Below are 27,817 nucleotides of genomic sequence, written 5' to 3' on the forward strand. Positions count from 1 at the left end.
GAGGCGCCTGGGGAGGAAAGGGAGCAGGCCGCACCAGAAACCCCCCTTAGAATCATGGGCGGCGTAACTCATCAGCCTCCCCATGGAGCATGGGAGAGCTCGGGAGACGAAGCCCTACGGCCCCACTGCCTCCTCCCCCCTCACGCGTGGACCACTGCTAAGACCCCAGTATGCGGTAGAACAGTGGCGGCCGCTGCCCAGAGAGAAACTGATTGCCATGCACCAACTCATTGGAGGAACCTTGCAGGGCTGACCCGCTGGGCCATTCACATTGAGGTCTCAACGCCACCTCCTGGAACACACACCTGTCTTTTGTAATAAAAAGAAGAGTGCCGTGGCGATTACTGGGATTGCGATCTCAGAGCAGTAAATGCCTGTATCCAGCAGCCCATGGGTCTCTTCAATGCGCGTTTACCCAACCCCAACCTTTATCCCTTCTCAGACTACCCAGGTCCTGGTTGTTGACCTGAAGGATTGTTTCTTTTTTTGTATCCTCCCCTCTCCCCCTGAAGACCGAAGTACATTTCGCTTTCACGTGCCGGGTAAGCTTAATCATCAGCAGCCCACGGCCAGATACCAATGGAAGGTCTTGGCCCCAGGGATGCCTCAAGCAGCCCCACCTTGTGTCAGTCAATTCTTCGGCCCATCACGCTTCTTAGGTTCCTCATTTCGCCGCTTCTTTCAAAGCGCCTGAGGCTATGATCATCCATTACATGGATGATATCCACAATAGCCGCGACCGACTCATCCTCAAGCAGTGCGGGTGACAGCCGGGTATAGCCTTCCATTAATGCTTAAAACAGTCAGGCCCTGCACATCGCCTCCGAAAAGGCAGTAGAAGAACGAAGCCATTTTGTATCCTGGGGCATAAGCTCCTCCACTTACTCCTACTCCGCCCCTGTCATACCGGAGATCTGGGGTCTCAGACACGCTTTCTCACGCCTCCTCCAGCTGCAGCAGCTGCTCGAACTCCTCAACTGGGTCGTCCGGCCCTTTCTTCGCCTCTCACCACCTTCTTGCTCCAGCTCCCTGTTTTCGCTACTTCCTGCGCCGCAAAAAAATTCAACCAGGGGACAAGATCCAGAATCTTTCACTCAGCTAATGTGGCACAAGGACACTTTTCGCTGAAGCAGTAAAGGAGGTCCTAGGGCTCAGCCGCGATGGGCCAGTTGGATCGAAGTCCCCCTCAAAGATCAAGCACCCTCTCACTCTTCCTCTCTCTGAACACCCCCCCTCCCTACCGGGGTCCTAGGGTACACACGGGCCGCCACAAACCTTCCTTTTGTTCAATGGCTTTACCTTTGCCTCTATGTGCCCAGCTAAAAAATCTCTTCACCCCAGGCCAGCTTTTACGCAGATCTCATCAACCAAGGGCTGCTAACGCATTCTGGTAATGGTGGGATGGGACTCCTCAAAAATCGTCCATGCCTCTAAACAGAACAGAGTTCCAACACCTCTTGAATGCCTCCTCCTCCCACCCCTCAGCTGGCCCTAGAAAAATTTCGCGGGGAGATCCTCTTCCATGCACCTCCCCAGACCGGCTCGGGCCTCACTCTCCTCACTCTACCTCCCTGCTGTCCCACTCGGGCCTTTTAGCTGCCCCTGCTACTCCACCCAAGGCTTCCCCACCATCTTCGCCGACGGGGCAAGCGGTTGGCCGGCCATTGCATTTCAACAGGAAATGGTCAATGGTAGAGCCGCTTGCGCCACGCCGCTTCAAGCTCTCCGGCTCAACGGGAGCGAACTTCCTCCGCCATGACCATTCTGGCCTTTCAGAACTTTCCCCCCCCCCAACCCTTCTAACCTTCTGGTCGATTCCCCAATACGCATGCGACGTAATTGCCCACCTACCCGAGCCTCACGCGGCAATCCCCCTAATGCGACTCCAAACCTCGCGCCAGGTCTCTTTCCTGACGCTTCTGACGAACCTTTCTAGCATCCAGAACCTCCCAGTACTTGTAGCAGGCCATATGCGCGGCATTACACGCCAGCTTTCCTCCCAGGTCCCCTCAAGCGAGGGAAACCAGCACGCAGGAACAACGCTACCCACATCTCCACTACACTCTTTTCCGCCACCCCTTCCGAGTCAGCTAACGCATTTTTTCCACCAGGGGCAAAGCACTCACCGGGATCCTTCCTGCAGCATCCTCTCAACCAGGAGCGCAGTCGCATCGGGCAAATCCTGGGCGCCAATGCGTTTCACTCGCCTGACTCGCCAGACCCCAGGGTAAACCCGAGGGGCCTCTGGCTTAAAATGACTTCAGTGGCAAATGGACGTAACTCCTGGTCCCTGCCCTAGCCCCTGGAAGCACCTACACGCAGTACACCATAGATTCACCTACTCGGGTACGTCCTGGGCTACACCCACCGGTATGGTAGACCACCAATCCACCGCCATCCAGCACCTCTTTCGCGCGGCATTAAGCCGCTTTTTCATGGGTCAAGGCTCTCCGCTGTAAAAGCGGATAACCCTTCACCATGGCACGTACCGCGCAGTATTCCTTCCCTGGGCGGCCATGTTCCAGTTCCTGCAGACCAACTGGGAATGCGTGTTACACACGGGGATTCCCTACAACAGCACCGGGCAAGCAATCGCTGAAAGGGCAAATCGCTAACTTCAAAAGAGATTTTAGCCAGACAAACTAAAGAAAAGGGGAGTTAGCCCCTCCCCATTTAGGCTTTCACATACAACAAACAGTCTCAAAGGTAATACTTTTCACCATTAATCATCTAGAGATTTTGTTCGCCTTCTACCATCAGGACAACAGGTCACTCCCCATAGAAAAGACACTTCAGCAGCAGTCAGACCCCTCCCCACGCCAAGCGTCTACTACCGCCTACTCCCAGATCGGCGAACCCTTTGGCGGGGCCGCCCCTCATAACCTGGGGAAGGGGTATGCTTCAGTCCTTTTCTCCCTACAGGTCCTCTATGGATCCCAGCCCGACATGTCCCAATCGCTCGAGGAACCATGCCAAGCGAAGCCAGGCCACACCACGAAGACGGAACAGGCCTCCCGAGCACCCCATCCCACCAGCCTCCAGCAGACTTGCAGTAATCAGCATCGGGAACGTAATTCAAGATCCGCCTTCAACCCGAAGACTCCCAAGCAGCAGCTTCGACTCCACCTCTAGGACGCCTTTCAAGAATCCCAAAGCTGCAGCCTTTTTTGGGCGCTATCACTGTGGATTTTACAGCCATCAGCAGCTACTAATACAGTTACCCCCCACCGGTGACAGTCGGGTCACCCCCTGCAGGATCCTCATCTACGCACCGCCATCCTCCTTCTCCCCAACGCCTCGCCGAATTTGAACTTACAGCCGGGAACATCCCCTCGTATAGGTTAACTCTTGAACTCTCTCCTACTGCCCTCAGCCACTTGCATGTTATCGAACACGCTTCTCTTCCACGCACCTTGCTCGCTCGCAGAGAGTCACCCAACTTATGCAGCTTTGGTAACCATGTCTTATTGTTTAATTTTCTTCGCTTTCAGTTTTCGGTTATATTGGTCTGCTATTACTGTATCTCCGCTTCGCCTATCTGCCGGACTTTCTGCCACCGCCTTCGCCGGGTTACCTCTACCCTGTGGCTCCACCCTCAGGGAGCTCGACACCGCCATCGCCCACTCCGCCTTTCAATCCCTCCTGCCGGATCGATGCGCATCGCCCCTCTCCGCTGAAAGCCTGCCTCCTCGCTAATTTCCCTTGTGGGAGAGCCCCCCGGACTTATTTCCTGCGTACTATTGGCCAGCTGGACTGTGACTCCTCGCTGGGTCCACCAACTCCGCCACTGCCCTGGATGCCCTGGCTTCCGAAAGCAACAAGAACTTCGATAAAAGCGGCGTCTAGATAATCATGTCACGCCATTAACTGAATCACCAAAGCGTGAGAGCGTGTACATAATATGTATTGTTTTAATCTTCCTTCGATGATTCCCAGTTGCTTTACGCGTGAGTTGCAAGAAATTGTATCTAATCTGAAGTGTGATGTTTTGTTCCCGCTGGTGAGTCAGCCCTCTGGAGCTGGCTATTGCGGGGAGGGAGGGATGGTTAGGTGCTATTGTACAGCTCTCAATGCGTTGTCTTAATTGTGTGCCTTATTATCGGATCTTGTTTCATTCAATGCGTGTCTACATATTGCCTGCACGTAACGTGTGTAAGCCCCTCGCGATTTCCTTCTTTACCCCAGAACCAAATTCTAATGTTAGTACAAGCGGCTTGGTCAGCCTGACCAAACGGGCGGAGGAGACAATACCCCCTTTAAATGCAGCCCACTTAGCGCCGCCCCCCGCTTTCTGTGTAAAATGTAAAAGGAGGAGATGTAGTAGTGCACTGCCGACTCCAGCAGAAAAGTCAGAGTGGAACGCTTGGGACGCTAACGGACTCTCGCGCCTTTGCCGGGTCGCCTCGCACCCCCCCACTCTACCTGCATCCCCCCATGAGTCACAGGTCGTGTGAACTGTTCGGCTCCACCACCGGGCGCAGGGACAATGGTCTTGCCTCAGGTGAGGATTAGGCTCAGACGCCAGACAGCTTCTCTCTCCTCAAGACGTGAAAGAGCTACAGATGAGATCATACATCACATGATGATCTCCGACCTCCGCCTCCCGGAACTCCCCCCAGTCCTCCCTCCTACACGCCCCCGATAGAGTAACAATAAAAGGTGCCAGGAACCGGCAGACGGGAGATTCGCTAGGAACACGGACCTCCGGTCTCCCGCTGCTGGCGATCTCCACCAGATGTTATCTCCGCGTCTCGTCTCGTTCTTACGCTGACCGCGTGGGTCGACTACAAGGGCAAACCCTGTGCAGCTTCAGGAGCCGTGCGGAATTCCTGGCTGCACAGAGACATTTTCTGTGCTTACCCTGGGATATTTTGACTGTGTAAAATGGCCACAGAGTGCCATGTAAACCTCTTGTAAGTTTTCTTTCAGGGACTGCATAGACTACTACATATACCTGATGTAAAAAATCTATACCAGAAAGAAATGCACATTCAGTGCTTTTGAAAAATCAAGGAAAGTAAAAATATGAGCCAAACACAAATGGAACAAACCATATTAAGACTACCTTTACAATTTTTGCTACATTCTACCTTGAATAGTGCAAACACTTAGAAAACCCCAGTAATTCCTTCTTATGAAACTAGTGCTTATTGTTTATCACACAGCATTAAAGATTATGAATGCCACCAATATTAATCTGATTTACAGAACTTGTGGACTGTTAACATCCATTAGAGAATGAGAAACACAGAAGTCATATGGTTCTGGTGGGTTTTCCGGGCTGTGTGGCCGTGGTCTGGTGGATCTTGTTCCTAACGTTTTGCCTACATCTGTGGCTGGCATCTTCAGAGGTGTATCACAGAGGGAAGTCTGTTACACACTGTGTCCACTCTGTTAACAGATTTCCCTCTGTGATACACCACTGAAGATGCCAGCCACAGATGCAGGCAAAACGTTAGGAACAAGATCCACCAGACCACGGCCACACAGCCCAGAAAACCCACCAGAACCAGTTGAATCCGGCCGTGAAAGCCTTCAACAATACACAGAAGTAATGGTTTCCAATTTGCTAAAGAATAGGCTTTTATTGTTTTTCTTTACCAAGCAAGTGAAGAAACTAACAGACAAATGAAGAATAATAGCTTTTGGTCAGGCAATATAGCACCTAAGAGATAAGAAGGTTCCAACTGCCTATTGGGCTCTTTTAAAAACCAGCTGTGATAACTAGAGGAAAAATGGGAGGGGCTCAACCTTTGGAAGAAAGGGGGGGACAAAGCTTGGTTTGCTAGTAAAAGTTGCCAACATTCGTCATTTTTACTGTAAAAAAAGAACACCATGAAAGCATGTAATGTGTTCCATAACACTGCACAAGGCAAAAATAAATGGAATTACAAACATGAATAAAACTGACAAGCTATATTTATTATCAATGTGATAATGGGTGGAAGGAGGGAAAAGTACTTATATAAGTAAACCTAGCAGATAAATGTCACTGAGCTGATTCACATGTTCAGAAAACATGCTCATTCCCTCTTGAAAATGCATATTGGAAAATCACATGATTAAATTAAAGGGTCTGTTACTCCAGTCAATAATTGAGACTCATGAAGGTATCGAGAGCTTTATTGAACCGTGTCAGGACCCCAGCGACAGATAGCCAAAGCTGGGGGCTCTGGCTCCTGTCCCTGGTATATTTCAGAGAGCATTTTACTCATCGGCATTCCCCCCTCCCACTTTTCTCAATTTGCAACATACAATTTGCAACATATAAGGAAGAGTCAGAGAAAGCATTGTTATGGAATCTTGAGCCTGCGAAAGACTCCCCCTTGGTCCCAGGAAATGGGAGATAAGAGGGATGTATGCCTAAATAACTACTTACAAAACAAAGCAATAGATGGGCCATTCAACCCCCAAACAGTGATAGCAAGCCAGATGTGGCCTTGGGCAAGTAGCAGGAACTACCAGACTCTGTGGAGCCAGGCTGGTTCCTGGGATGCCAGGTCAAGCAGGAGTTGGGCCAAACAGCATGGCAATTTTGAAACTGCACTTCCATCACACATGTCGCTTTGTTTCAATTATTTTTCTATTCTGAATAATTTTGGAGGCTCTTAAAAGTGGTCATAAATATTTTAATGAATATATGATTCCTATCTGCATTTTAGTGATGTAGAACCAGGAGGCCTGAACCACACATATGTGTTTTTCTCTTGCATGTGTATTATAGCTGTAATACATTCGATAAGACTAACGTTACAGGGACGAAAAGATTGCAAAACTTCACACTACCTGACATGAATCTAATAAGGACACAACTTTTACAATCTGAATATTCTGTAACTCTGCAGGTCAATATCTAGAAAAGGAGAAAGGAAGAGGGAGCTGGAGAAGAGAAAGATTCAAGCAGGAACAATTATCTGGCTGGGAGAATAACAAGGTATAAGAGAAAAAGGATTGGCCTCCTCATTAGATGTTGTAAAATGTAGGAAAACAGCAATGGAGAGTAAATGATAAGGTGAATTGAGGGGTGGGGGATGCTGCAGAGACAGGAATATCGGCAATGGGTCTACATTTTGTAGCATCTGCTCACTGAAGATGTCAGTACACAGCTGTTAGGCACAGGAATGTTGGCCACCCTGTGCTATAAGCTAACAGATGTCATACTAGCACATATGCGACAACCCTTACTCGGCTGACATTCATGACACTCACATATTACAAACTGCTGAGACCATGCCTGAATAATGACGCAGGGCATAATGGTCAAGTGCTTTGCATTGAACGCCATGACAAGCAAATCAGTTTGATGTTTGGAACCATCCCAATTAGCCGATGTCCCAAAATAATTCAAGGTGTAAGACTGCTGATGTAGCCAAGTCTGAATGAACTGTTTTTTTTCCTGTGTACATAAAACTACTCCACCTTTCACATTTTACTGATTTGGGCAATTTGCCCAATCTGTATTGTTGACCCATATTTGAAATGGATGATTTTTTCCCCCCAAGAAATCATTGTGGAACAATTCTTTAACTAGTTCAACAAAATTCTCTTCTGTATTTGACAAATACTACAAATAATGATGTTCCCTTTCTTGTGAGACAAAATGAGGGCATTCAAGCATGAAAAGTAATTATGCCCTATGAGTTCTTTACTAGATATTCAGAATTCTACTCTCACAACAAATCAATGAGTATGTATTTTGAAAAAGCAGGCATGTAAATATACACCATCCGCCACATTCAGAAATAATGTTCATCAAGGAGATTAATGTGATGAAAGAATTATCATCAATACAGGAGTCTTATTTCAGAATGACAGTACTTAAACACCACAGCATGTTCCAGAAATTTGTACAGCACAGGTTCCTCTCTTTGAGGTGGATGAGTATAACAGAGTTCCATTATTATATTTTCATGGCTCTTTAAAAATAGATATGGTAATTATCAGTTAAGGAACTGGACATGGCTTACTGGAAGAGCATCTGCTTGGTAGGCAGGTTCAGTCCTTGACATCTCCAAGCAATCAGCTACTGGAACAATCAGCAAAGTGATCAGCAACTGGAGTTCTTGCTAGGACACACCACTGGGGAGAGCTAAGGCTTACTAGCAGAGCATCTACTTGGTATGCAGAAGGCCTCAGATTCACTTCCTGGCATCTCCAGTTAAACAATCTGGCAATTACTGATTGGAAAAACCTTGGCCTGAGAACTGGGATAGATACTGCCATGTGATATCAATAAAACTGAGGCTATTTACACACTTGTGGTCTCTTTCACATTGAGCATACATTCCCTTCAGGTTGGATTCTTGTTTCTGCACACTTTGGAACTCACCTTTATCTCAAATCAGATAATCCCCAAACTTTCAAAAAGCTTTCAAAGGGCAATTTATCATCTCCTTTTGCAGGGAAAGTGAAGGAGATCCATTTGCTTTCTTTGGGTTTTCTCACTCCTTCTCTCCTTTCCCCGGCCAGCAGTTCTTCCCACACTTTGGGCCACATTTCAGAAGGGCTTCTTTTTTTTAATGCTGTGAAATTGACATGAAATTTACATTGCAAAAAAAGATGGCAAAAAAGCAGCAGGTAACTTCCCCAAAGGGAGGTTACACGGAAACAATAAGGAAATGGTGGGAAGGCAAATGGCAAATTTGCTTGGCTAAGGATACTTTGCAGAAGGAGAAACCCTATGCAAACAAAAAAATACATGGGAAAACTTCACTGCGAAGCAAACAGCCAAAGGGTAAGTAGTCCATGCGTAAATGGCCTGAGTTTAATAGAAAAATGGTCTGACTCAGTATTAAGGCAGCTTCATGTGTCCCCTGTATTTCAAAAGCAACACAAAATCCTGCCTTGGCCTTCATGAGACTTGATCAAAGGAAACCTACTGGGTTAGACGAAGGTAGAGTGAAAATTGGTTAAAGGAACATAAACATTCTGAGATACGCAGATGACACCACATTACTAGCAGAAAACAGCAAAGACATGAAATGACTACTTATAAAGGTTAAAACAGAAAGGACCAAAGCAGGGCGTCAAGCTGCTCAACAAGAAGTCAAAAGAAATGACTACAGTGGAATTACACAATTTTAATGTCGACAATGAAGGAACTGAATTCAAGATTTCTGTTCCTTGGCTCCATCATCAACCAAAAGGATAAGAAATCAGAAGGAGACTAAGTGGAAAGGGAAGCCATGAGGGAGCCAAAAAAGATTCTTAAGTGTAAGGATCTGATTAGCAACCAAGATCAAGTTAATTCATGCTACAGTATTCCCCATTACTATGAAAACTGGACAAGGAAGAAAGCTGACAGGAAGAAAGTAGACTCATTTCAAATGTGGTGTTGGAGGAGAGTTTTACAGATACCATGGACTGCAAAAATACGAGTGGGTTATAGATCAAATCAAGCCTCAACTCTCCCTAGAAGCTACAATGACTAAACTGAGGGTATCATACGTTGGTAACATCATGAGAACACAAGACTCACTGAAAAAGACAATAATGTTAGGAAAAGTTGAAAGCAGAAAAAAGGGTGTGGCAGAATTGGCTTGCTTTGCCTGGCAGGTCCTATTCCACTCCCAAGCCTCTACCAGGTGGTGTCACATTTTCCTGAAGAGGGCTTGCCTTCTCTCTGGGTAAACCGCTGCCACCACCTGACCGTTTGAGAAACTGCCTGCTGGGGAAGGTCAGGGCTCCCCAACTTCCTTTCCAACTGTGAGGCCTAGCCTCAGTTTCCCCTGGTTCCTCTCTTCTGGGTTCCATAGGGCAGATCGGAGGTCCCAGAGGAAAAGCTGTTTGCCAGCTGTCAGCCTTCCTTCCCACTCCTATTTAGATAGCGCATCCAAGACGGTGGGGGCATTCGTGGAACAGAAAACTGTTCCCCACATCCAAGATTTTAAAAGTATTTATTAAAAATTAAATGGTCACAATATGTTTTAGCACTGCATCAGATTGAGCAAGGGTTTCCAAAACAAAGAAGATATAAATGCAAATCCTCTGACCCTCTCTCTAACATACTCTAGCATTGATAAAAATAGGGTAGTTAAAAATAGTTGTTAAAATAGGGTAGGCACTTAAAGCTTAGAAGGTTGCAATTCTCAAAGAGTTCCCATTACCTGGATGAGCACATGGTTAAACAAATGGCTGCTCTTTGCACAGCCCCGGCAAGAGGTCTGCTCCCTTCAGTGACCCAGCAGAAAGTGAAAGAGAAGAGACCGCATCTCTCTGCTCCCAGCACTTTTATCAGTTCCCTGGCCCCACCCTCTTTTGACCTGATCAGGCTGGGTCAAGATATCTTTTCCCCCAAGGTCAGGTAGCTCTTCCTGATGTCCCTCTGGCATTTTTTTAGTCCTCCAAATCTTTGAGAAGGGGAGGGGGAAAAGGGGGAGGAGCCATTTCTCCACATGAGATGGATTGACTCCATAAAGAAAGCCAAGGCCCTCAGTCTGCAAAAGCTGAGCAAGGCTGTAACATAAGAACACTTCGGAGGACATTATTAATTCATAGCGTCACCATAATTCAAAGGGTCACACACACACACAAAATTACAAATTGGGGGAAACTGCATTTCAAATATGCATCTCTTAAAAGCAGAAACCATGTATTTTTATATTTTACAGAATACACCATATTTTTAAGTGGGTCACTCAAATCTGACCAAAAATCCTATAATTTTCAGTATTTCAGAAGTTGGCATATACAAGCAAAGTGGTCTGATTCTGTACAAGGAAGCCCACAAATCTTTGGAGGACTGTATTACTAATGCATTTGGTAAACTAAAACAACTGGAACCTGGTGAAAGAAGATACTTTATCTAGAGCATAATCCAGTCAAAGTTAAGTGTTTTCTTGGTCTAACTGATTTCAATAGCAGGGAGTTAAGCACAGAGATAGGTACAGTTTGAAAGTGCTTGATTGGATTTCCACTCTCAAATGTTCAAGAATATACAGAAGAGATCAAATGATGCTCACCTCCCTGAAACAGATAAACAAAACATATTTCACAGTGGAGATTCCTGATTGTAATAGCTAAGGAAAGGCCTAGAATCTTAGTGTTCGGAATGACAGAAACTGCACAACTCAATAAATCCAACAGTTGTTCCTATGACTCTATTTTACTTCCATTATCTGAAAAAAATTAGGATGATGTAAAGGGATGGGCAAAGGGAATCATCTAAACATACTTCCATTTCCAGGAGATATCCTGTTGCAAAATATGCTGTCAACAGGTTATGCTCTGTGTTTGGAACTGTGACTTGTGATACAGTACAAAAAAACTAGTTGCTGCTGCCTAAACTTCAATGGAGTTAATCCTTCCAAATGCTGACAAATTACTGTTCCAGGCCATTTAAAATCACATGTCTAATGCTGTAATCCTATTTACATTACACTAATTTTGAATTAAATTATTGGGTGACTGAGATTTTTGCACTACAAAATTAAGTCCCCTTGCAGTCTGGCTGTGCTTGTTCACAAATTGAAGATCTGGATGGAAATATCAGCTCCAGGGCTTATTTCATTATCAATATTATTAGTCAAGCAGTTGACTACTGAACACCTCTGAAATGGAAAAGGCTAAACCAGGAGCACACGAGCCAAAATGATAGAAAGCTTCAGAAAAGGGGTGATGATTTTCTTCCCATCAAGCACTGGAACCATCAAGCACTGGAACCAAATCTATTCATTCAGCAGACACCCATTGGACTATGTGGAAAGATCTCAAAGTTCAGTAGTAGAGTACATACTTTGGGAACATCCAGTCCCAAGTTCAATGGCCAACATTTCCTATTAAAGGAGCCAATCATTTCCACTATAGAGTCATGAAAAGAAAAGGGAAGGTACATCCTCCTTTATTATCTATAATATATTATTTGGACTTTTCCATAACTGGTTTATAGTTTAATAGTTTAGAACAGGAGTGTCCAACCCTGGCCCTCAAGATGTTCATGGAGTACGATTCCCATCAGGCTGATGGGAATTGTAGTCCATGAACATCTAGAAGGTCAGGATTGGACATCCCTGGTTTAGAATGAGAGAAGGTTGCTTGCCCAAAGCCACTTAATGGGTTTCATGACTGAGCAGTCAAGCCCACCACACCACAATTTTTTTTCAATAACAATGCTAAAAAAAATTGCTGAGCACAATTGCTGAGCTGGGTATTTTTAAGTGCAGAATAACAATCCGTACAAACCTTAAAGCCCTTTGTGGATCAATTTTATTTTTGGTTTTTCCTTTGTCTGCTAATTCTACTTTACTCTTTTCATTATAGCATCAAACTTGTAGTATTACTGCAGATCACTTCATGGCCTGAGTGAAGATCAAGCTTACTACAACTGTGGATGTGAGAGAGGGTCTGCCTGGACCCTACATAAGGGTCCATGCATACTTTTTAAAAATACACAAATCCATAGTCTTAGTATCAAAACACACAACAGGCTATAACTATGTAAGATCTATGAAGCAGGAGGTTGTGACAGATTAGGCTTTAAACAGGGTTAATTTTAAAAGATGCAGTTCAGCCAGAACAGGAACACCAAGTAATAACCAGAGCGCCATCTGATTGTCTGGCTGAAATGCAAGGACGTAGGTATACATTTTTTTATCGGGTGGGTTCGGGGGCGGAGCCATGCCTTACCAAGCTCATAAAAGCAGCTCTCTGAGGCCAGGGACAGCAGACCAACCTGCCCCGCCTGCCCCGCCCCCCCCCATTGGCTGGGCTCCGTCGGCAGCTGGCAGTTCCTTCTGCCCTCCCCTCTGGGCAGAGGCTTAGCTAGGGGAAATGGAGCCTTGTGCAAAATCTGAGTTTTGCCCCCCTCCATGGGTGGCCGCTGTGATGCTGGAATCCACCCCCAAACAGCATAATTTTCAATGGTGTTTAAACTAGAGAGCCCAGATTCTCCTTTTAAATCCACCCTAAAGGGAGAATCTGGGGTCCCCAGTTAAAACAATATTGAAAGTGATGCTGTTTGGGGGTGGATTATCCCCCACCCTGAAACAGCATCACTTTCAATGTTTAAACTGGGGACCTCAGACTCTCCCTTTAAATGCATTGGCTCCCAGATGAGTTCCGAATTGTCTTCAAGGTGTTGGTGCTAACCTTTAAGGCCTTACATGGCCTGGGAACCTCGTACCTTCGGGACCGTCTGACCCCACACGTCCCAGTTCGGCCTTTGCATTCAGCGGAGGCCAATCTTCTGGTGGTCTCCAGCCCTTCAATGACGCGGCTGGCCTCCACTAGGACCAGGGTCTTTACAGCCCTGGCCCCTGCCTGGTGGAACGCTCTTCCTCCAACTGTCTGGGCCCTGTGGGACCTTGGAGAGTTCCGCAGGGCCTGTAAGACTGAGCTGTTCCACAGGGCCTTTGGAGAAGCCGGCCGCTGATGGGACCCCCTCCTTCTCCTTCCCTTTTTATCATCTGCGGCCTTTTACATCTTGGGCCTTTCCGTTCCCTCCTCAGAGGGACTTTTAGATTGCTGGACGCGATGTTTTGTGAGCTGTTTTAAATGGTTTTAATGTGAAATTTAGAGCCCCAATTTTATTATATTGTATGCATTTATTGAAAGTGCTCTTCTTGTTATTTTAGATTATACCAGTTGTTGTACACCACCCAGAGCCCTCCAGGGGTGGGCGGTATAAAAGTCGAAGAAATAAAATAAATAAATAAATCCCTGCAGAAGGAGGTGGATTTAAAAGGAGAATTTGGGGAAATTTGGGGGGTGCCTGCTGTCAGAGGTGCAATTGTTAAGCTAGCAGCACCAAACTTTCAGGGTATCTTCAGGAGACTCTCCTGATGATACCACCCAGGTTTGGTGAAGTTTGGTTCAGGGGGTCCAAAGTTATAGACCCTCAAAGGGGTAGCCCCATCTTCTATTAGGTCCCATTGGAAACAATGGGGAATGGGGAACCCCTTTGGGAGTCCATAATTTTGGACCTCCTGAACCAAACCTCACCAAACTTGGGTGGTATCATCAGGAGAGTCTCCCAAAAACTCCCTGAAATTTTGGTGCTGCTAGCCTAAAAACTGTGCCCCCTGCAGGACAAAAACTGAAAAAACACTTTAAAACTACAAAAAACACACAAACTGGGGGGGGCGGAGCTTCGGACATGTAATGAGGGAGGTTTAAACCCAGGGAAAAAAACCCTTACCTATGTCCTTGTGAAATGCAGAAGCCAGGAGCCACCGACAGGGTGTGCTGGCTGATATAAAAAGCAGGAAAAGCCTGTCAGAGAGACCTGAGTTTAGGGAGTTGTGAGAGATTTGTAAGCAGCTTGAGAGCTTGTGTGACACACAAATTGTGTCAGTCCTCAGATTCAGTCAGGAGAGATCATGTCTAAGGACAGAGACAGCCATAGACAAAGGGAGAATGGCTAAGGGGGCCTGTGTTCTCAAAGGGATCTCAGACTGAGAGGAAAGAGCCTTGTTTTCACTAGTGGCTAGGAGGCCTAGTGTGCGTGGAAAACAAGAGGGAAAGTTGATCTTGTAGGGACACTCCTAAGACTACACATAGTGCTTGGCTATTGTTTCATGAGGAGACCACAGCTAGATACTAGTGCCTTTGAGCCCATGCGGGTGTGTTTAGTTTAACTGGCAGAGTTCAGAGTGAGTTTAGTGAAACCCCAGAGCTTATTCTACCCCAAGCCAGCATGACTTCCCTTTGGAGTTAAGGGTGGGAGTTTTAGGACTGTGTTCAAAACTGTGTTGAAAAGGTTTACCCTGAATAAAGACACCTGTGTTTGTGTGTGAAACTATATGTGAAGTAATCTGGAAACTGAAACAGTCATCTTTAAGTAAAGTTAAATCTTGTAACTGAAACAGTCATTTACACGAACCTGCATTTGCTCTGTAACCTCTAAGAAATATCTGCCTAAAGAAACCAGACACACTTAAGTACCTCTCTGAAACAACAACCTGAAAAGAGAAGTTTGTAAAATAAAATTTAGTTTTGTTTTATTTTTCAAAGTCTCTCTAAGTTCAATTTTACCTCAGATATTGGTGGCAGCATATATAATATTTGTTTCCCAACAGGAGCTTTGACTAGGCTTGAACAATATCAAAAATATTCTGTAAAATTAGATTCGGCTTTATTCAGGTGTAAAATTATCTGTGTACCTGAATAAGCTGAATTATTTGTGTATACAAATAAGCTGAATTTCATATTCGGTATGCCCAAATATATTAGGGTATCCCGAATGATTCAGATCTGTCTGATTTTTTTGTATTTTTGGTATATTTTTGGCAAGTAGGGGGCGCATTGTTCAAACTAGCAACACCAGAATTTCAGGGTATCTTCCAGAGACTCTCTGGATGATACCACCCAAGTTTGGTGACATTTGTTTCAGGGGGTCCAATAGTATGGACCCCCAAAGGGGGTGCCCTCATCCCCCACTGTTTCCAATAGGAGCTAATAGGAGATAGGGGCTACCCCTTTGAGGGTCCATAACTTTGAACCCCCTGAACCAAACCTCACCAGGTGTGGGTGGTATCATCGGGGGAGTCTCCTGAAGATACCCTGCAATTTTGGTGCTGCTAGCTTTAAAATGTGCCCCTGACAGGCACCCCAAGGTAAGTATTTGGGGGATTGTTGGGGTGGATTCTTTAGTTGTTTTTTCTTTCTTTAAAATCCTGGACAAGAAGGGTGTCTAGTTTTCTGACTCTTTAAGCATTGTTTCAAGGGATTTTTCACTCCCTTGAAAGAATACTTAAAGAGTCATAAAACAGCAAACTACAGATTCCACACACACATCTTTCTCCAGCAAGCGCTTGCAAGCGGAGATCCTTTAAAGGGACTCCCATTTGCAGGCGCTTGCTGCAGGAAGGGAGGGAGGTGGAATCTGTAGTTTGCTGTTTTCGGACTCTAAGTATTTTTTCAAGGAAGTGAAAAATCCCTTGAAACAATGCTTCGAGTCAGAAAACAGCAAACTACAGATTTCACACACACACACCCCTTTCCCCAGCAAGCGGAGATCCTTTAAAGGGACTCCCATTTGCAGGTCCTTGCCATGGGAAGGCCGAAGTGGCTGAATGCAGGAATCATTTAAACAATCCTCTAATGCCATCAAATATATACAAGCCGATCCGAATACTTTGCATTTGGATGACTTGTATTTGGGCCAAATGTGGCCCGAATAGACCATCATTCGGCCACTTTTGGTGATTTGGGTATCCCGAATAACCAATCCTAGTTTTGACATAAAAGGCCTGTGTGTGCGTGTAAGTGAGGTGGGGAGTGGCTAGGCCATCAACAGCTATAAAACTACCACATTCCAGCAACATGCTTCCCTTTTGGGCCTCTGTCTCTCTTCAGGAAGTAAGAGTTGTTGCAAAAGTTATATTATTTTTGCAATTTGTAAACCACAGATATAATAATAAAATAGCAATTATGTGGCAAACACTGAGAGTTTTATACACATATATCTGAACAAATTCTGCCATCTACACCCCCTGAATCTACCAGCTGTGCAGATGACCCATATATTTGATACATACATCAAATACTGGATTTGCTCTGGGTAGACTCAGACAGTACTGGATTGGGATGTGAGCACCTTTTAATTTAACCAACTCTTGCCTGTATCAGCAATATCTAATTCCCTCCCCCAAAGGTAAAGACAACATAAACTAAGGGATGGTTACACCTTCATTTTACATTAAACAATTTATACCTTTTTATTAGCAGGAAAAAGTTTTACATCCTTTTTCTTCAGGACATGGTAGGGATCAGAGTATTTAAATGGTTAAACTAAGGACCTTGCTTCTGTAATTAGAGCTTTGTGCAACACAACTAAACCTGAAGTCCCTAAATTTTCCTTCTGTTGACATATTGTGAGTGAATGTTTCTTGTTAAAGTTAATGTTCCACACTTCAGTGATAACTACAAGCACGTCAAAGGTACCCTTGTTCCAGGTTAAACGTTCATCTTCCTATACCATACATAACTCCTGGTTGAATAGTTTCATATACAAAGATCAGTCAGGTCACACAACAATTAAAAGCAGGATTGTAAGATTATATAAATGTGGAAACATTTCAAAGTACATGATTTCTCAATATGAAAAAGGAAGTATATATAAAATGAATAAAAATGTTACTTCTATGCAGACTTCTAATGATTATTTAACTGCCTTATATTTGACTATCCACCTTATGAGCATTTTAAACATGGAATTAGCAAAAAATATAAAAAAAAATTTGCTGACTACAGTTTTCAAGCTCTTTTGCTGGCAGTAGTTAAGAGAGCTAATGACGTTTCCAGACTGTTACCAGCAGGAGTCCCCCAAAACCTTGTAAATCAGCTGGATTCATAAATGATTAATGGGCAAGAATTAAAATGCACATTTGATTAGTCTTTCCATTACAGTTGGATATTACAGTAACTTTGACCAAAGAGGAAAGTATAGCTTACCCCAACTTAAACTGACATGTCCCACAACAGATTAAGCATCTAGGTCCGTGGTGGCGAACCTTTGGCACTCCAGATGTTATGAACTACAATTCCCATCAGCCCCTGCCAGCATGGCCTTGGCCATGCTGGCAGGGGCTGATGGGAATTGTAGTTCATAACATCTAGAGTGCCAAAGGTTCGCCACCACTGATCTAGGTAAACAATTAAGCTGCTGGCAAAGCTGGATAATACATTGTCCTCGGCATCATTTTCTTATTGAACTTCCTTGATCTCCTTTCCCTTGTAAATCACCATACTAATTTTTGCTAATACCACACCAGACAAACTATTGTGGGAAAGAAGAGAAGACACTATTTCTTTTGCTTCCACAACAGAGACCGGCTTGTAGGAAACAAGAAGCTGGCTGGAAACTGACAGCAGAACTAGAGCAGGAGAAGGGAGAAGTACTGACCTTACAAATTTGGAGCTAGGCTACCTATTATGGCAGACCATAGTCAAAGGCTTGATTCTTGTATGTTATGGCATAAAAGTGAATTGATGTGACAGCAGTATTGATGGCTTCGGAAGGCAGAAGTTGGACTTGGAGATCTTCTATAACTTTCTAACCCCATGCAGCTGTCATCAAGCCATTAAATATCTCCACAGATCTGCACTCAATTCCAATGTAATTCCACCAGCCCATTTTATAAACTTCCACGCCAAAGCATTTGCTCCAATTATTGACACCTGGTTTGGCACAGAATGTATTCTCATGCAGTACAGTATATGCAAAGGCAGCACAAAGTGAAGCACAGCCACATACAATCAGACAACAGCTAGAGAAAATAATGAAGTGTCTGTTTGGAGAAGAAAGGCAATGTAGCTGAATAATTTGCACATGGATCTTTAGACTTGCACATTAACTTTGGACGCTTTCTTTCTTTTTCTTTTTTTCCAGCAATACCTGACAAATAAAATGTTCATTGATGGTCAAGAAATCCAAATATTGCTGACTTGAGTCATCAACTGAAAGGCCACGCCTACCGATTTTAGTTAGTTATTTAAAATATTTCTATGCCACTTTCCTACAAACATTAAAATACTGGAACATTTGAGAAATTTAAACAGTTTTTAAAATTTTCATATGCATGTTTAAAATAATTTACTAAAACATAATGTAAACACCCATCACCCACATAAAAACACACAAACACACAAACAGGGAGGTAGGCTAATAATTGTCAGTGAGGAAACAAAACAGTCTTCACTCACTAACAAAGAACTTTAACAGAGGTAGACAAACAAACCTCCCTGGGGAGGGTGCTCCAGTTTCAGCACCTCACCCAAGAAGGCTCTTTCTTGACTTGCCACCTGTTTAACTTCAGATGATTGGGACACCCGAAGCAGGGCTTCCAGAGATGAATGGAAGCAGGGCTTCCAGAGATGAATGGAGTGGTTGGGTTACATGGGAGTACAAGGTTCTTCAGCTATGCTGGCCTCAAGCCATATGGGGCTTTAAAAATCAATACCAGCACTTTGAATTGGGCCTGGAAGAAACTGGGAGCCAGCACAGATGAAATTACTGGAGTAATGTGGTCTCTATGATCCACTCCAGTCAGCATTCTGTACCAACTGTATCTTCCATGCAATCTTTATTTACTGCCTTTGATACAGTAGACCACACTACCTTGTTGAAGCAGTGAATATCATTTGAATTGTTCTTCCCAACTGAATTGATTTAAATTGTTCCTCCTTTCTTTTAAATCAGTTTTTTACTATTGTTGTACTGTTGTCTATGCCAATAAAGGCTTGCTAAAGATGTTAAATTGTTCCTCCAAAGTGATTAAAATGGTTCCTGTTGGAGACCAGTTATCATCAGTGTGGGGCCTATCATGTGAAGTATCACAGGGCACAATCTTGTCTCCCATGCTCTTCCATGCTTACATAATGCCCTTAGATCAAATCATTCATAGTTTTAGGGTTAGCTGTCACCAATATACAGATAATACACAGATAATACACAGCTATACATACAACTCTCCTGGTGATACAATAGAAGTCCTGAGTCACTGCCTGACTGCTGTGATTGAATGGCTAAGAGTGAATAAATTGAAACTTTAGGTGTTCAGTATCTTCAGGCATTCATGAGCTTCACCTCGTTGCTCTTTTTCAGTACTCTACCCACTACTGGTACTGCAGTAGCAAATTCTGGAGAAAATATCCTGGGCATACTTTTCAGTATTTCTAAAGCCATAAACTTACTACTAAAGTGTCTCAAACATTTGATGCCCTTTCTTCAGGATAACAACCCATTTTTGTACGTTTGGTATAAGCAGTTTCGACTGAGGCAATAATTCCTATTAAACGAACCTGTTATTCAGACAGAGGCTCCCATTCCATCTTTAGTCAGATGTGCAGGATTACCCTTATTTTATTTCAAAGAGCACATAAATAAATAGTGTTAAATGCAGCTCAACAATGTTAGAAACTCTTGAATAGCAATCTACATTTTCACTTGATAGCTCTTGGGATAAGCCACCAGTGAAAACTTTTTGAAGCTGAAGTGTAAATATTGCCATTTGATAACACTTAGGCCTGACAGTGCAAACCAAGTTGCATTAGTGTCATTGGCATGGAACTCACTTGCTATACAATATAAACAGGGTTACCATGTAAGACAGCCATGCCTACAATTCCTTTAAGCTTTAGTCAGCATAAAAGCTCCTATGGTTCTTTGAATGCAAAACTTTTTATACACTCCAGATGGCAATTCCATCCCACTACCTTCAAAGAACAACTCTAATGGAGCTAAATTTCACAAAAGCTATAAATGTCCAATCAAAATGAAGTACTAAATCTTCAATGGACTGCATACAATCTGCAGATATATGGCCACTTGGGGCAGAACTGTTTTTCACAGAGGTTCCTCATCAGCTTTAAAACCATGTCCATATGATAAGTGATGGTGGTAGATGAATATTGCCTGAATATTTTCAGGCACATTTTTACATGTGCCTATTTACTGGGCAAATAATAAAGGTATCATCTATTAAATTCAATACTAAATTTGAAATAAATGTATCATAATTATTAAAAAATTAAAATACACAAAAACCTGTGGAATTATGTTCAAATATAGAAATATGGAAGATATGGAAATATAGAATATGCTTTCTATCATAAATAACAAATTCACAAGGGTTTCAATCATACTTCAAAAAAAGTTGCCATAATTTATGACTAGTATAGAATGGTAGAAATTTAGCATCCAGAGCTTTCAGGGTCCATGGGGAATAACTATTAATTGGTAGGGAAGTAGCATTCTGCATATGTTCAGTAGCTTTCTCGATGCTTAATTCAGGTTTTCCAGGGCAGAATAAAGCACTAAAAACAGGATCCCCAGCAGATTCCCATGAGAATATTCTCAAGTTAAACAGTGTTTAATGAAATTCTGATATAATGCTAATTTATTTGAACAGCCCGTACATCAGCACTGCACATTTAATCAGTTCTTGCATAGCCTTCTGCTGACATGCCAACTCCCCACATATATAGCAGAGACCATTCTAATATTATTATTCCACTCCCAAAACCAATGCTTCATTTTGAAGCAATTTTGTGAACACTTTACCCACATAGTTTTTTTCTGAATATATGAGTTGGGTCATAAACAATCAACAGTGACAGCACAAACATGCCTTTTGTGTGAATACTTATAGTTCTTAATGCAGTGATATGCACCAATTAACCACACAGGTTTAAGTTGTGAATGTGCACACAAAATATTTTTGCCATTTTTAGTATTAGTTAATGGTTTGCATCACTTATCACACAGCCCTGAATAACAAATGCACGAAAATATAAAATATATTAACAAAATGATATGCCCTAGTGCTCTTGTCTTACCTGGGATTAGTGCTGAGTACAGAAGGCACCACAGATACCTGATTCATATATTACTTTTATTGTAGGGATAATATACAAAGAAGCCTTGCTATTCCAATACAAGTCTTGAATATTATATTCACAGCTTGTGATTCAACATTTTCATATGTTCAACAGCCAGTTTTTCACATTCATAATCATTCAAAAGAAACACTAGCTCAGTAATGTAGAATCACAGTCAGCAACAAATTACAACAGAAGCATACATGATGAATAATCCCTTAATAATGCAATATTATAAAGAAGTCCTGGTTTGTCATGGGAATCACCATTCCTCAGCAATATAAGTATTGTAGCATGTACACACAATAATTTGTGACAGTTTTCCAGAAAGCGACAGTATGGTATGTGAAAACGCCCTCCAAGTAGCTTACAAATATAGCCAATTCATGAAATATTATAATACTAATTGGTTCCCTTAGTACAGAATATTACAGCCATCATCATAAGCCACAAACAACCCCTTGTCTGTCCAGGGCTATTTTCACACTTTTTTCACACTTCCATTTTTTTCCTAGCATCACTGATCATGTTTATTGCAGAAACTGCTGCTAAATTACCCAAATGTCAAGCCCATTGTAACAGGCAAAGCTTTCCTTTGCCAATTTCTCTCATTCCCCAATGACATATCATGTGATCAACTCTGATCATCCAAGTGCCCTATCAAAGGTAATGTGCATGCCTGTTAGTGTAGCTGCAGAAGCATGCCAGAGGTATACGGTTTAATCACAATGGAAATTGTGGTGGAAAGTAATGTCTCTCACACAAAGAATAACAGAAAAAATATGAAGGATCACTGATAGCAACGAGCTGAAGGGTAAAAATTTAAGGGTTGTACTGGGAGCACAAAGCTAACCATAAATTTTGAGATACCTAAAGCACTTAACATTTGTGCTTAATTTTAGGCTTCCAGCTCATTCTTTAAATATTTGCCCTGAGCACATTCCTGTCAGTGCCCCCCTGTGTTTTTGTTTGGGGTGCAAGAAAGTCCAAAACGAAAGCAATTGTCTTCCCCAGCAGCCAATATGATTGCCTTCACTGGCACAGAGAACAGCTGCCCAACTGCTATGTAAAATACAAAAGTGACAAAATAAAGGAAGCACGATTAAACTAAAATATGCAGAATTAATATCAAGAAATTTCAAAAGAAAAAGAGGAAGAGTTGGTTTTTATACTCGGTTTTTTCTCTACCACAAGAAGTGTCAAAGCAGCTTACAACAGCTTTCCCTTTCCCCTCTCAAGCAAGTACCTTATGAGGTAGGTGAGGCTGAGAGTTCTGAGAGGACTGGCCCAAGGCTTCATGTGGAGGAGCAGGGAAACAAATCTAGTTCCCCAGCTTAGAGTCCACTGCTCACATGGAGGAGCAGAGAAACAAACCTGGTTCACCTGATTGGAGTTTGCCTCTTTTAACCACTGCACCACACTAGCTGTCACAGAACCTTCAAAGTAGGACCAAACAAATGTCTCCTTTGTACTTACTGCACATTAAATATGCAAACTGTTCAACAATTTCAAATGTTCTTACAAAAATGTGGTGTACATGGATCATTATTATTTCTAAATGTGACAACACACAGTTCAATGCTAGTTCTCACTGAGGTGCTAAAACTGTGTATGGGCAATACCCATTATTACTGCAGCTGAATGCCACGTAACTGGGAATCTCCATTACACTGAACATAGAAAACTAACAGGATAATGAAGACTTGGTAGGACCTGTCTTTCCTCAAATATAAACTCTTTCTATATCCAACAAGCAGAGAAATCATTGTGTGGGAAGCAGTCAGCACTTCTGACCTCTATGCGCATAGATGGGCACATTCACAAGTCAGCACATGGTGAATAGAACAAGAGTGGAAATAGGGGTGCCAGACCACCCCCAATGCTGTTATTCTACCTGCACTATGAAATTCCAAAGAGAGCTATAGTTTTCTATGCGAAAGGACTTTTCTGTATGGAGGATCACCTAATCACAGATGCTCCAACCTACAATGTGGAGCAATATGATCTAACAAGGTTTAGTACCTCCTTATGAACTACTAGGCCCAATGCTAGGGCCTGGTCATGAGACCATCTTATCACCTGCCAATTGCCATTTTAGCCACTCTGTTATGAAACAGACATTTCAGCACCAGCATTTACGCAACCAGGACTGAACAAGCAACCCTGTTTTCTAAAAGTAGCAACATAAAACTAATAGGGTTGCCAGGCTCCCCACCCCCCACAGCTACCAGAGGGGGATGAAAGGTAGGACTGATAGATCCAGGTTGGGAAACTCCTGGAGATTTGGGGCTGGAGCCTGGTGAGGATAGGGACCAAAACAGGCATTTTCTCCAGGGATTTTTATAGTCTGTTGATGAGTTGTAATTCCAGGAGATTCCCAGGCAAGCATCCTTAATAGCAGCTGAGACAGAAAGAGGTTTTGAGCTAGCCCTGTATTAGCATATGACCACCTCCAGGTCTGTCGCAACTGGGGCTGCCACATGCAGGAACAGTTAGTAGAATATGCTGTGAGAAACTGACTGGATTTATAGAGTTAGTCCACAGAAATGCAGGCATTGACCCTTTCAGAGCCCATCCAAGTTAAGTTTAGCTTACTGCTTGTCTACGTACACAGCAAGTTCCGCTGACTAATTAGGCGTACATGAGGCTACAAGAGTATGCGTGATTAGCTAGGAATAAACCCCATTGAACGAAGTGGAACTTAATCCAGATAAATACGCATTGGCACGAACAGCAGCTATCCAAAGCCTGGGCATGATTTTCGACAGCGTCCTAGACGCTAGTGAGTCGCGTTTCCTTTCCCAGTGAACTCGCGCCCACCTCCTGCCCTACTCACCTTGCAGCTGAAGGGCCCGGGGAGCAGCAGCTTGAGCGCCTGCCTCTTTAGCTCCACCAAGCGGGCGTTGCAGTTCTCGCACCAGACGCCGCGGTCGGAACTCGGGGAGGAGCCGCCGCCGCTGCCAGAGCCAGGCGAGCCGGTGCCGAACCCCGGCGAGCCCCCCAGCGACCCAGGGGAGCTGGTGCCGATTCCCGGGGAAGCGGGGCCCGGGGATCCGGTGAAGGAACCCGGCGAGGAGGTACCCGAGCCAGGAGAGGGGGTGCCAGACGAGCCCGGGATGGAGCCGGCTCCTTCTGGGGCTGGGCGACTGCCGGCCCGGGATTCCTCGTAAGCTTTCCTGTACCAGCTTTCCGGAGAGAAAGGCGCCGCCGTGGCTTTGGTGGGGGAGCAGGGATCGTTAACCTGGGGGGAGGAAGCGGGGGACAGATCAGCGGCTACAACGGGAGAGCAAAGTTTAATTTATGAATCAAGCCCAGTCCCGCAGCGGCTCGTGGAGATTAGCAGTAACAATAGCTCGAAGCAGGCGAAACATCCCCATCCCCCCCCGCCGCCCGGTCTGGTCTCCAAGCAAAGAAATCTGTAGTCTTCACCTGAGAGCAATTTTCAATACAGAAAGGCGGCGGGGTGGAGTGGGAAATTCATTCATGGTCTCCAGCCGGTCTGCGTGAGTATTATATCCCTCTATCGTATGTATGAACATACTTTAAATCTGGACTGTGGAAAGGAGAATTTGCAAAGAATATGGCATATTTTGCAAAAATACAGGGGGGGCGGGAACCGGAACGAAATGGAACCTGAAGGCTGCAAAAGTTCAGCAGCCTTCAATAGCCAAGAGGAGCCTTCTGCTGTAGAGAAAGGAAAGGAACGTGCTCAGATTTCAGACCGTTTACTGATAACAGCGCTGGGAATATACCCACTGCACCTTGGTCGGACACATGCAGTTTAATCGTCAGGTTAAGCGGCTGGCTCAGTACCTGTTCTGGGTCCTCTTGCAGGCAGGGAATAAAAAACCCTTTTGTGTTAGAATACCCAGAGATCTAAAGCATCCTGGCATTCTCTTACTTAAGGACAACTTACCCCATATTTCCTGTTTCGGGTTGTGACTGCAATTCTCTCTTTATTCCCAGCCACAGAATTCATGATGATCTCTTGGACACAAGGGAGAATTTCCTGTAAATTTGTATCCAGTAGGGAATTTTCAGATCCAATGAGGTTCACGCCAGCTGAACACTCTGCACTGGAAGTCAGCGTGAGGGATTTCTTTTCCTCCTCCCAAAATCCTGGAGCCCAGAGAAATGCTGCCAGTTCACAGGAAACTGAAGAGAGGGTTAGATTTTCCTCAGATCATTTTTGTCCTCATTGTCCTCCGCCTCATTTATTGCCACTCTTTATTTGTGCAAAAATCCAAAGGATCAGCGTTTTTCCTCTGAAGCAGACCGTGCCAGTATTCCTCCACAACTAGAAGGAATAATCACATCCGAGACAAGATTTTAGAAAAGAAAAGGGGGTGTGAGAGAGATTTGGGAGAGGTGGGTCTTTCTTAGAGGCAGGGATTTCTCCCTGTGCTACTTGGTGGTATGGTAACTTCTTTCCTTCACCACGGTTTCAGACTGAGTTGAAAGAAATCCTCCAAAAATCTCAGGATCCAGTCTCTGGGAGGAGCCTCGGAGTTGCTTGCAGCCAATATCTTTCAGCCCATTTTTGCCTGACAATTTTGTAAGGAGAAGGGGAAAGCACACAGCCCTTCTTGAACAGCAGAGGAGCTGCAGACTGCTTGCAACGGCCACCTGAAAAGGCTAGATATATGCTTCTGCTGGGGCTTAACTACAGACAGCTTGCTGTTGACTGACTGAGGAGGGTCCATTTTATTTGCAGTATTTCTTGATTGACATTTGTGATTTTCCCTCCCTCTATAAGAGAAGGGGGGGTCAACTTGCCACCACCAAACCAGTTTGTTAATGGTTGACATTCAGAGAGTGTATTGAATATGATTTTGAAAATGTTCTGCATGGGGGGGGGGGTATGAGTGAGAAGAGTGTACATGAGAGAAAAGCAGGGTGCAATGTTTGAAGCACCTGTGGTAGTCTCTGGCATTTCTCTTCTTAAATGACATCTGACATTATATTAGCTTCATGTGTAGACAAAGACCTCTGAATACCAAGTGGTTAACAATAAAACACTTATGATCTTAACTATGAAGCTTTTGGTCTCTTCTGCTTCAGGAAGGAGTTTCCTCCATTTATTTTGTTCTGGATAGAAGGTTTCTTACCAGTCCTCTGGCAGGACATAGATAATTTCCAGAAATAAGGGTGAATTCCTCTCTTTTGGCTAAAATGGAACATAGGCATGAATGAAGCTGTTCTAAGCCAACACTCCCAAATCCATAGTTTGTACCAAGAAAGCTCAGCATTGTAGAAGGCAAAACATGTAGGAGATGTTTCACTCATACTTGTTTTGTTGTGAATCCAGTGTGATTTGGGGTGTAGGAGAATGGGAGCATCTTGGATAAAGGAGACAGGGGGTGGGACTGTTATCCATGCAGTCGCCAACATTTCTTCTTCCTGAACCCCATGGCCTTTGGTAGACATTTGGGAGCAGTCAACATTTTACTGAGATCAGTGCCAAGCATTGCTGCAGAACTGTGTGAGCGAGTAATATTGTGTGTGTGTTCATGCACACATGCAAAAATACTACAGTAGCATAAAAACCAAGATTGTCCAAAAAGAAAACAAACCTCTGTTCTGCACTATAACAAATCTGTATGAAATTTTGCATGCACAGAATCAAGGGATATGAGGATCCCTGGCCAGGATGTGATGATGGCTTCTAGCCTAATCTCTCATGCTGGTGTAGTGAAAAGAATGGCACTGTGACAATCCTTTTCTTCCAACTGAGGGGACGAACGCACACAGTCTCCTAAGATTTTTGGGATCTAGGTTCATTTTGAACTATAAAGCTTCCCCTCAGTTTCCAGGTGTTCTGTTGCTGCTTCGGGTTTGCTGCTGTGAGGTAAGTTTTGTGGTGCACAAGGAGATTATTGAGATCATTGAGACTGGATTGATATATAAACAATTAAGGAGATTTATTTGTTTACATGTTGGTTTTAAAGGAACAAACTTCACAGTAATTAGACTTTTCTACAATGCTTTCAGGCATAAACATACTTGTTTTGATTCGCCACTAGATTAGATCCTTTCTCATATGCAGGATTCTACCCACATCAGCCTTCCCTTTTCCCCAGAGTCGGACTAAATTGTTCAAGGTCTGCTCATCGCCAGAGCAATGGCGTATTTACCTAGGGACATGGGGTACCTTATGTCCCTGGGCACTCCCTAGTGGAGGGCGCAAAAATTTCAGGTTCGTTCATGTGTTTTTTGTATGTTTTAGTGTTGTTTCAGTTTTCGGCCTGCAGGGGGTGCAGTTTTTAGGCTAGCAGCACCAAAATTTCAGGGATTTTTCAGGAGACTCTCCTGATGATACCGCCTAAGTTAGGTGAGGTTTGGTTCAGGGGGTCCAAAGTTATGGACTCCCAAAGGGGTTCCCCATCCCCCATTGTTTCCAATGGGAGCTAATTGCAGATGGGGGCTACACCTTTGAGGGTCCATAACTTTTGACCCCCTGACCTAAACTTCACCAAACCTGGGTGGTATCATCAGGAGA

The 27,817-nt window shown here is 44.0% G+C and overlaps 1 protein-coding gene and 1 long non-coding RNA gene across 3 annotated transcripts in view; one reads left to right on the plus strand and one right to left on the minus strand.

The window, feature by feature from the left end:
- Positions 1-25,358, minus strand: part of KIF26B (kinesin family member 26B) — a 399,021-nt gene extending 373,663 nt beyond the window's left edge. For both annotated transcript variants that reach the window (XM_048484868.1, XM_048484858.1), the window contains exons 1-2: positions 25,235-25,358; positions 24,155-24,559 (exon numbers count right to left, since the gene is read on the minus strand). In XM_048484868.1, coding sequence (XP_048340825.1) covers positions 24,155-24,559; positions 25,235-25,297 — 468 coding nt within the window. In that variant the 5' untranslated portion in view covers positions 25,298-25,358. The remainder of the gene's footprint in view (positions 1-24,154; positions 24,560-25,234) is intronic.
- LOC125426523 lies at positions 24,509-26,349 on the plus strand. Its single transcript, XR_007243525.1, has 2 exons — positions 24,509-24,821; positions 25,285-26,349. It is a non-coding gene; the product is annotated as an uncharacterized LOC125426523 (long non-coding RNA).
- Positions 26,350-27,817: the final 1,468 nt, after the last annotated feature.

The sequence above is a fragment of the Sphaerodactylus townsendi genome, linkage group LG01 (genome assembly GCF_021028975.2).
Source record: "Sphaerodactylus townsendi isolate TG3544 linkage group LG01, MPM_Stown_v2.3, whole genome shotgun sequence".
NCBI classification, from domain to species: Eukaryota; Metazoa; Chordata; class Lepidosauria; order Squamata; family Sphaerodactylidae; genus Sphaerodactylus; species Sphaerodactylus townsendi.